Here is an 11188-nt window from a genome sequence, read left to right as displayed (position 1 = left end):
GCAACCTAACACAACCAAAGATTAATTAAAATCCTTTATCATGCGTCAACTTCTAAATTTTTTTGAGGGAAACAGCCTCCTCTCCTCTCGTTCTTCCTCTCATGTCACCGAAGACAGATTAAAATGTCTTTTTACGGCTAGTAATAATTTTTGAATGTATTTTTTTCTTCAAATACAGTCAAACCTCATTATATCGCGACACCCGGATTTCACATCACTTTTTCAAAGTTTCAAATTTATGCCATATAATTTCAATGTTAAGTGACTCCAGATTTTACGACAGTTTTTTCGTGCAACTCCGATTATGACGACTCTTCGAGCTGCGCAGACTGGATCAAATATTTCTTTGCAATTGAAAAATGTTCAGTAAAATAATGAAGACATCTGGAAATGTTTGCCGTAGGAACTTCGGACTCTGACTAGAGATTTGACCAGGCATGACACCTCGAGTATGGAGGGGGCGAGTAGATAAGTTCTGAAAGGTACACATTTCAGACTTTGACAAGAGAGACAGTAGAAAGGTATTCAAAGCAGGTGGATTGCAATACTGAATGAGGAAAACAGCACGAGAAGAGAAAGACCATAGCTACATTCAGCTGTAGGTGGTCACAACAAGCTTCTCCCATGAGAGAATATTTCGTATATTTTTCATTATAAATATGACGTTGATGAAACATAATTTCACATAAGTGGACTGTTTATTTAAATTTTGAAAATGAAAGGAAAAATAGAATGTTTCTGACAACTATAGAAATTTAAAGATTTTTGAAATGCTTGAACAACTAAAAATTCATCGAATATAATTACTGCATTTTATCTAATTTCATCTAATAATTACTGCATCTATTGTACAGTACTATTGTAATGCTGCACATAATTATTGCATACTATACGAACCGTATTATTTTATTTTATACCTTCGCATAAGTTGATACTCGACTGTATATGGGGATGACATTGATAATGAAAGCTTTTTCCTTAAGTGGCAAAATATGCATGAAACGGGAAAAAATCCGTTATCATACATTTCTATAAGACTGTAATATTTATTGCTTACCGTTCAGGGCCCAAAACATTTTAAAATGTTCATCCACGGAACATTTTCTGCTGCCAGAAAGCACAAACGCTGTACTAAATTGGCAATTATCGCTTATTCTTTTCTTCCTATGAATGCTCTATTCAAGGCGAATATTGGAAAAATGGGAACATTTCAATGCCAAACAATCTAATGGCGTCAAACAGAAAAACCTTACAGCGTCAAAATAATATACCTGAGGTCAGCTCGTATTTTTGAGAGTGTTACTAATCTGATTGGTGCAACTTTTACTCGCTTAAGACTTGCATCAGTCAGATTCGTTTGAAACTTCATTTCTTTTTTTTTTCGAAAATTATTTAAAAGTAGTTTCTTGAAATCGCTACAAACTCCTTTTTTTTTTGTATCGTACTACTCGCTACTCTACTTTTTTTTTCAAAAGTAGTGTGCTACACTACAAACTACTAAAAAATGTAGCTACTACAGTAGAGTCGCTACTTGTAGCGCACTACTTCCAACCACTGGGCTTGACTATACTATAGTGCCTAGAAAGAGTAGTGTGCCGACCGGCGCTTTTTTCCCTGAGATTCTTGAAGACGAACGAATTGTATGAAAACCGCTAGATGGCAGTGCAGTCGAGGTGCACGTTCAATTTCACGGTGTTTAGTAGACGCGGGATTTTGTTACAATTTAGTTCCGCGTTTCTCTTTTTTACCTTTATTTCGTGAATATTTCATGAAATAGCGTTTAAGGCTTTTAATTGAGGCATCAAAGTTGAAAGTGGGTACAAAACATGTAAGGAAAAAGTTACGCTTTTTAAAGCTCCAGCAGATGAAGAAAAACTAAAGTGGAACTCGTTAATTCCCAGGTTAGATAAAATTGTTGATAAATATTGCTCAATTTGTGCTCTGCATTTCTAAAAACATTTTATTGAAACGCATTTTAAGCATATTATAAATGGTGAGGAAGTTTTTATTCCTCGGGGAAAACCTTTTTTGAAAGATGATGCAATTCCGACAATTTCCCCAAATCTGCCAACATACTTTACTAAAAAATTACCAAAAAAAAGGTCCATCAGGAATTATGCAGTTAAGAAAAATGTTCCCTGTTTGAAAAAAATAAAACTTGATCTTTCCGCAGATGAAACTGAAATAACCACGTATAAATCTATTATAAATGAAATTGTTCATATTAATTTGCCTAACGAATACTGGGTTTGTATGAAATTTAAAAAATCTCCAAATATTGTAGTTTTTGTATATAATGTAAATTATGTGGAAAATAATATTGACGATAAAAAGATCATTATTGAAGTAGACACAAAGACAAGGATGTTATCAAAACAAAATTTTACACAATTAACTTAAAATTTGATACTTATATTTTAAGGCAAATGTATTATCAGTCGAGATGACTAAGGGCGCAGTTTGTTGTTGTTTTTAATGCCATTTGGGAAACTCAAGCCCCATTCATGTAGCCAGCATGCAGAGGCGTAGGAACTTTGTAGAAGTAGGGGGAGCTGGGACACAGTATAAGAAGTGTTTGGAATCCAAGGGGCAGAAGCAGGGGCGCAACCAAAAAATAATTTTTTGGGGGGCTGGCGGGGGGAGGGAGGCTTTTAAACGTTTTTCCCCCCACAAAAAAATGGCTTCGAAGCTTCCATCTCTTATTGAATATTGTATATATACAATTGTTTACGGAGAGAATGGGGTGATTAAACTTCTGGTTTTGAAAAGGAGTCGGTTAGTACTCGAAGATGAGCACGTAGAAATAGAGGTTTTTGTGGGTCTCTCCAAGAAAATTTTCAAAATTCTTATTCTAAAATCGAACTTATAAGTGATCTTTGATAATGTTAAGGGGAGAAAAGGTGTTTGAATACCCTCCCTGAAAAATTTTCGAAATTAATGTCTTAAAACGCGATCATATACCATATTTGTTGCCTTTAGTGAAAATATGACTCGAAGGATTTTCCTCGATCGATTTTTCGAACGATTTACATCTCCGTCCCAATATTTCGAATTGGAAGTCCTAAAAACGTAATTGTAGACAACCTTCAAAGATTGGCAGTGGAAAAGGCTGTATTAGGGCTCTACTCTGGAGATTTTTCAAAATTGAAGTCCTAATAGAGAGCGTTTTTCAATGATGTAATCAGAAAAGGTTCAGAGGTTTCTTAATTTTTTCGAAATTGTAGTTGCTGAAAAACGCGACTGTGGTTCATATTTGTTGGCGTTAGGGGGTCCAGCAATTTTTTTGAAATTGAAGTCCCAAAAACGGAATATTACATAATCTCCCATGTTGTTGGAGGGCAAGGCATTCAAAAGACTCTCTTCTGGAAAATTTTCAGGGAATTGAGCCTTGAAAACAAAATTTGAGGGGCTCTGTAATAATTTTGGAGGAAAGGGGAGGCTTCGACAGCGTAGCATTTAGACGACTTCCTTATTTTCTGAGAACTAGAAAAAGGGGAATAGATGAAACAGGAGGGCAGAAAAACAGAACGTTGGATATGTGTTAAAATGAATTATTCACTATATATTATATTAAATGAAAAATTATCATATAAGCTTTGTGCTACAATATGATTAAGGTGAAAAAACAACGTAAATAAAGCACAAATATACGAGAAAATGCAGCATATAGCTATTTCAAGGCTACAATGGAGCCTCTTCATCAGTGCAAAAAGCTCACCAACACAACCAGAAGTTGCGAGAGAACTGACAAAAAAACAGGTGGACACCGGTATTTATACCAAAAAGAGCCAACCAATAAGAATACAGGAACATGACAACAAACAACCAGTCAGCGAACAGCATGTACGCTCCGGGCTCAAAGCAAGGCAAGAGACAACCAATCAGAAGCCAGGAGACAAAAAGAGGCGAGACACCAAAGAAACAGGAAAGGCAATTATAGAAATTGCTTCCAAATATCATGAAAAAATGGAGTGCTGGAAAAATCATTGACAAGAGAATGAGAATTTTTCCAAATATGGTAAGCTTCCCAGAAATCTAGGTCATAAACCGAAGAACATTTACAAATAATCTTTGCAGATGAAAAATCAAAACAGTGACCAGAAGTCCAGCAATGCTGAGCGATGGAAGAACGAGCAAGTTCTTTATGCTTAACATAGTTTTCGTGCTCTTTCAGACGGTGCTTGAGAGCACGTTTAGTCTGTCCAACGTAGCCAAGTCCACACTTGCAGGAGATGCTATAAATGCCCCAGTTGCTATGGCAATCAATGGGGTCCTTTAAGTTTGTAAATTGTATCTTATTAACTGGAGAAAAAGCTGTATCGAAACCAAATTTCTTCAAAATCTTCGCAACTTGATGACTAACTTTTGGATAATAAGGCAAAACAATAGTATACGAAGCACTAGAAAGAGAAACCTTTTCAGAATGAGAGGGCTTAATTAACTTATTATAAATTGAATCAATGATGCTAGGAGAATAACCACGATCGAAAGCCACTGCTTTAAGATAAGAAAGCTCAGCATTTAAAGAATTGGAGGAAGAACAGATGTTCAAAGCACGGAACACAAAAGCCTTGAATGAGGCCAACTTTTGGTTTGGAGGATCAGAAGAACATTTGTGAGGAGGTAGTGTAACAGCAAAAGGCTTACGAAACACCGAAGTCATAAATTCAACATTACTTTTAGTAATAAAGACGTCCAAAAATGAAAGAGAACTATCAGTTTCCATTTCAATAGTGAATTGGATGCAAGGATCGATAGAATTTAAAGTAGAAAGTAAAAATTCATTATCAACATGGTTTTGGTCAAGCAAAACAAAGCAATCGTCAACGTACCGAACATAGAACGGAAACGTTATGGTTTCAAAAAGTTTAGTCTCAAAATAGTGCATATAAATGTCACTTAAAATGGGACTCAAAGGATTACCCATTGCTAAACCTTCAGACATTCGAAAATAAGTACCATTGAACACAAAAGTATTCTCTTCAAGACAAACACGAGTAAGTGAAACGAGTTCCTCAATCTCAAAACCAGAAAAATGATGCTCTTGGAGTCTCAATTTAAGACAATCCAATGCCCCAATAACCGGTACATTAGTGAAAAGTGATTTCACGTCAAAAGAAGCCATCGTTAAACCATGAGGCTTAAAATAACGTAACTTCTGAACAAAATGAACAGAATTTCTGACAGTAAAAGAGTTGCTAACCAAAAGAGAAGAGAAGATAGAAACTAAATACTTAGCAAGTTTATATGAAGCAGTACCAATGTTTGAAACAATAGGCCTAAGCGGAATGTCGGGTTTATGGACCTTTGGTAGAGCATAAAATCTGGCACAATGTGCAACAGAAGGAGTTAAAGACCTTTTTGAAGACTCACTGATGATAGGAGAAGATTTCACAACATTTTTAATAAGATTAACCTCTCTAATACTAGGGTCTTTGTGAAGTGTCACATAAGGACCAACCGCAATGAGCTCATTGCATTTATCTAAATATGAACTTTTGTCAAGAATAACAATTTGGCCACCTTTATCAGCCTTAGTAACAACTAGATCAGGATCAGAACACAAAACTTTGATGGAAGAATTAGCATGCTTGCTAAAAGTATTTGAAGTCCATTTGGAATTGAAATCCACAGTATTGGCAATGATATGCCTAATAGAGTCTTTTTTGAGAAGCAGTGAGAGCACTAAATCTAAAGGCTTTCTCAATTGGAGCAACCAACTTAGGAAAAGAAGGTTTTGAACCAGAAGCGAAATTGTTATTAAGTTTGAGAGCATTAAGCTGATCTGAAGTCAAGTGTTTGGAAGAAAGATTAAGAACAGCATTCTGATTCACCTGAGGGAAAACATCAGAAGCATTATCAGCATAATTTGCGAAAAGAGATTCCAACTTCTTACGATGAATAGACCTATGCTTAGAAGTAGACTGAAGAACCCTGTTCCAACTTTTACTGTCAATCAAATCAAAATTAGAGATGGAATTAGAAAGCTTGAGATGTAAATTAAACAACTCATTTTCAATAATAGAAATTTTCCTACGAGTTTCCTGAATAAGAGCTCTTAACAGAGCTAACTTGGAGAGGAAAAGCACTTTGCTAATTTTAGGAGATGAAGAAAGATTACATTTCAAAGAAATAAACTTGGGAATAATTCTCTTTCGTTTACAACAACAAAGAAAGGACAAATGATCCAAAAACCTATACTTCTTCAGTCTAAGACTACAAAACCTATTCACATCAGACATAATAAATGCAAAAAAATATAATCAAAGGCCCGTTTAAGCCGAAGTTAAATGAAAAATTATCATATAAGCTTTGTGCTACAATATGATTAAGGTGAAAAAACAACGTAAATAAAGCACAAATATACGAGAAAATGCAGCATATAGCTATTTCAAGGCTACAATGGAGCCTCTTCATCAGTGCAAAAAGCTCACCAACACAACCAGAAGTTGCGAGAGAACTGACAAAAAACCAGGTGGACACCGGTATTTATACCAAAGAGAGCCAACCAATAAGAATACAGGAACATGACAACAAACAACCAGTCAGCGAACAGCATGTACGCTCCGGGCTCAAAGCAAGGCAAGAGACAACCAATCAGAAGCCAGGAGACAAAAAGAGTGCGAGACACCAAAGAAACAGGAAAGGCAATTATAGAAATTGCTTCCAAATATCATGAAAAAATGGATATATATGATAGTTCTCTTTCATTTTTGGACGTCTTTATTACTAAAAGTAATGTTGAATTTATGACTTCGGTGTTTCGTAAGCCTTTTGCTGTTACACTACCTCCTCACAAATGTTCTTCTGATCCTCCAAACCAAAAGTTGGCCTCATTCAAGGCTTTTGTGTTCCGTGCTTTGAACATCTGTTCTTCCTCCAATTCTTTAAATGCTGAGCTTTCTTATCTTAAAGCAGTGGCTTTCGATCGTGGTTATTCTCCTAGCATCATTGATTCAATTTATAATAAGTTAATTAAGCCCTCTCATTCTGAAAAGGTTTCTCTTTCTAGTGCTTCGTATACTATTGTTTTGCCTTATTATCCAAAAATTAGTCATCAAGTTGCAAAGATTTTGAAGAAATTTGGTTTCGATACAGCTTTTTCTCCAGTTGATAAGATACAATTTACAAACTTAAAGGACCCCATTGATTGCCATAGCAACTGGGGCATTTATAGCATCTCCTGCAAGTGTGGACTTGGCTACGTTGGACAGACTAAACGTGCTCTCATGCACCGTCTGAAAGAGCACGAAAACTATGTTAAGCATAAAGAACTTGCTCGTTCTTCCATCGCTCAGCATTGCTGGACTTCTGGTCACTGTTTTGATTTTTCATCTGCAAAGATTATTTGTAAATGTTCTTCGGTTTATGACCTAGATTTCTGGGAAGCTTACCATATTTGGAAAAATTCTCATTCTCTTGTCAATGATTTTTCCAGCACTCCATTTTTTCATGATATTTGGAAGCAATTTCTATAATTGCCTTTCCTGTTTCTTTGGTGTCTCGCACTCTTTTTGTCTCCTGGCTTCTGATTGGTTGTCTCTTGCCTTGCTTTGAGCCCGGAGCGTACATGCTGTTCGCTGACTGGTTGTTTGTTGTCATGTTCCTGTATTCTTATTGGTTGGCTCTCTTTGGTATAAATACCGGTGTCCACCTGGTTTTTTGTCAGTTCTCTCGCAACTTCTGGTTGTGTTGGTGAGCTTTTTGCACTGATGAAGAGGCTCCATTGTAGCCTTGAAATAGCTATATGCTGCATTTTCTCGTATATTTGTGCTTTATTTGCGTTGTTTTTTCACCTTAATCATATATATTATATTGTTCAGATAAATTTTTAGTTTAAAGTCTTTGAGTCTTTGACAGAAACTATAAAATATTGTTGGCTTTTTTTCTGCAATAATAGATGAAAGGTAACAATTTTGGCATAAAAATATATCTGTAAGTGATGAAAAAATTGTAATTTTAAGAAAGCAAAAAAAAAAAAAAAAAAAAAATTAATTTGAATTGTGACATCTGGAATTCAAATTATGTTTTTCGCAATCACGAGTGTGTGTGTGTATGTAGGCGTGTGTGTTTGTGTCTGTGTGCAGGCATGAGTGTGTGGGTAGTTGTGTGTATGAGTGTTTGTGGTAGGGGAGGGGAATGTGTATGTGTGTGTAGGCATATGTGTTTGTGTCTGTGTGCAGGCATGAGTGTGTGGGTAGTTGTGTTTAGGTGTGTGTGTATATGTCCGTATGTATGCGTGTGTGTGTATGTGTTTGTGTATGTGTGTAGGTGTATGGATGTGTAGGTGTATGTATGTGTATGTGTTTGTACGTGCGTGTATGTATGCGTGTAAGTGTAGGATATTGACGCTACCTGGAGATGGTTTTCGCTAGAGGAACATCATCGCGAGGCCGGTCGACGGTGGTGCTGCAGAGGGTGCTGGCGGGAAAATAAAATGATACCACATCAAAACAGTCAAATGAAAGCAATAAGCAATCGTGATTGCTCAAAAAACAAGAATAACTGTAACTTCGTAAAGTATAATCTGAGGGGTCAGATAACTTAAAAATGAGATACAGTGGCTCTCAAAAGTGTTCGTACACCTTGAAATTTTGTAGTAAAATCAAAGTAACGCGAAACTGAATTCGAATATGAAGTCCTTTTTTTTTCACATTATTCCTATGCCATTCTGAATAAAACCCAGTAGTTTTTTTCAAAATATTGCCAGATTTTATTTTTGAAATTTGTCAAAAAACGAAGGGTCAGAGAAAAAAATACGCCACAAAAAACATCGCACACTGAAATATTTTCGAATAAATTCATGATTAAAATTATCATAAATTGTTTTTTTATTATTTTTGCATTATGATGACACACTGTAAAGTCCTTTGGCTTTAACTTTTTGTTTATTTATGCCCTAATATTCTGCTTATTATTTTTAAATGGCAGCTATGCTCATAAACCAAAAACACAATTCGAAATTCGATGTTTTTACTCTCTCAGTAGCCGTAAATTGGTTTGAAATGCCTCCAAATTAGTGGATTTATACCATTCTATAGTAAAGTGCTTGATAAAATGCTTTAAAGACAAGAATCGGATCGAAAGCAAGGTAAGAAAATGTCAAATGCAAAGTTAACAAAGCATGATCGGAGATTTACAGTTAAAAAAATGATGGAAAAATACAATTTATATACAAATATATATAAATTGAGTGATGAAAAATTTTCTGCAGAATTGAATGAAACATTTTCGTTTGATTTTCCCCTAAAATTATTCGCCAAGTTCTCTGATTACCTGGATTAAATGGGACCTCTTCCTGCAGAAATTTTCTTGTTCGTGCGAAAAACAGAAAGCTTACGTTTTCCGCCTTAAAATCAATGATAATAATTCTGGAACAACGTCTTACTTAAAAATAAAAATAAATTCAACATTTTGGGTTAAATTGTTGCATAATTGTAAATAGAAAAAAAAATGAGAAATTAAATCTTAAGAACTTAGTTGGGATAGGTTAATCAGGACGGTGAAGGTGTTCTTGTGTGAGGGTGAAGGACTTGGAAGTTTGAAATTTTTCGATGAATCATGCTATTCAGTGAAATATTTTTAAAAACAATTTTAAATTATTAGCCCAAAATTTGGCAATCGGAAACAACTTCGTTTTTTTTAATCAAGATAACGATAAGAAGCACACGTTTGCGTTTGATGCCTCAAATATTGTCATTAAGCTTAGAAATATCCCCTCAATCGCCAGATTTAAACTTAATAGAACATATTTGGAGATATCTGGTGGATATATTATGAAAATACACTATTGAAACGGAAAACGAATTAGAAACAGTAAGACTCGAAGTGCGGCTGAACACTTACTCAGAAATTGTTCAAAAAAAAAAAAAAAAAAAAAAAAAAAGAAAGAAAAAAAAAAAACAATGAAATCTCTATCCAGACGTTTAAAAGCTGTTGCTGATACTGCATGATATTCTACCAGGGTTGGCTTTTTTGCCGTGCCAGTGGCAGAAACTGGTTATAACCGGTAAAAACCGGCAGAAACTGGCAAAAACTTAAAAATGTCTTTAATACCTCAAGTAATTAGTAAATGATATTTGTTTAAGTAAACTAAAAAATTAAACATCATTTCATCATTTAAAAAAATAAAATCCCATGCTAGTGTCCTTGATTTAGTTCAGAAAGGGAACTTTCCAATTGCAGAGGCTCGTAGTATTTGGATTAATTTAACAAAGGATAAAAAATCATACAGGGGTGCTTAGGAAAGAGGAGTGACATACAGAATTAAACAGACGTTACTGATTGTAATTTGCTCACTTATATGCTTCCTCTAAATTGTTTGTGATTGAAATTATCATGTCATTTGCTTCAAGAAGAAAGTGCCAGAATTTTACTTGCCTAAATTTTGTACCTGATGTCACAGCTTTGCAAAACAAATTGGCCCCATTTCTCGAAACTTATTTTTCCAGTCAAATTTTTACCGCAACCCCAGTTACCACGGTGGACCAGTTATACAATAGATGAAAGTTTCACGAACATTGCTTGCTCCTTCATGCATTGTCTGCTAGCTCTTCTGTTTTAAGAATATTCTAAAACTTCTCATTTGTGAGTAGTAAATTGAGAACCTGTTTAGATTTTTGAAACCACCTTTTCTAAGAGGCAATTGCAAGGTCCAAACAATGTAACATTTGATTTTGAATTGTGATAATTTTGTAATAAAATTACAGTACTTTAGTTAACAATTATTTTTTCCATGCATTTTCTGTTGTATATTAAGAATAAATTTTTCATTTTGTGAGTTTTTGCCAGTTTCTGCCGCAAAGTGGCAGAAAGTGGTTTTTGTCATGCCGGTTTTAACCGGTTTCTACCAGTAGTTTTAACCGCCTTGGCAGAAACTTGCCAACCCTGTATTTTACTAAATAATAACTTAGTAAAAAGTTAGATTACTTACTAGTTTTTTGACATTTTTTTCAAAGTGTACGAAGACTTTTGTAAGATCAAGTTTCTGGCACTTTTTGATTATTGATTTCTTAAAAATCAAGTTTTATTATGTTAATAACAATTTTCATGTAGTTTTGTCAAAAAATAAATCATAGATCTTATAATTAAATACCCGTTCCAAAATATTAATTTTAACGAATCGATAATGGCGTATTTCATTGAAAATCGTAAGTGTACGAATACTTTTGGGAGCCACTGTAAGTTT

The 11188-nt window shown here is 34.8% G+C and overlaps 1 protein-coding gene across 1 annotated transcript; it reads right to left on the bottom strand.

Annotated features, from left to right (window-relative positions):
• Nucleotides 1-4141: 4141 nt before the first annotated feature.
• Nucleotides 4142-5776, bottom strand: LOC129224799 (uncharacterized; the record flags this gene model as incomplete). The annotated part of the gene is made up of 1 exon (XM_054859348.1): nt 4142-5776. A coding segment is annotated over exon 1 (1635 nt), but the record flags the coding sequence as incomplete, so codon positions are not given.
• Nucleotides 5777-11188: the final 5412 nt, after the last annotated feature.

Source organism: Uloborus diversus, chromosome 6, assembly GCF_026930045.1.
Source record: "Uloborus diversus isolate 005 chromosome 6, Udiv.v.3.1, whole genome shotgun sequence".
NCBI classification, from domain to species: domain Eukaryota; kingdom Metazoa; phylum Arthropoda; class Arachnida; order Araneae; family Uloboridae; genus Uloborus; species Uloborus diversus.
The sequence above is the reverse complement of the archived record's forward strand: the minus strand, read 5'-3'. Positions and strand labels throughout refer to the sequence as shown.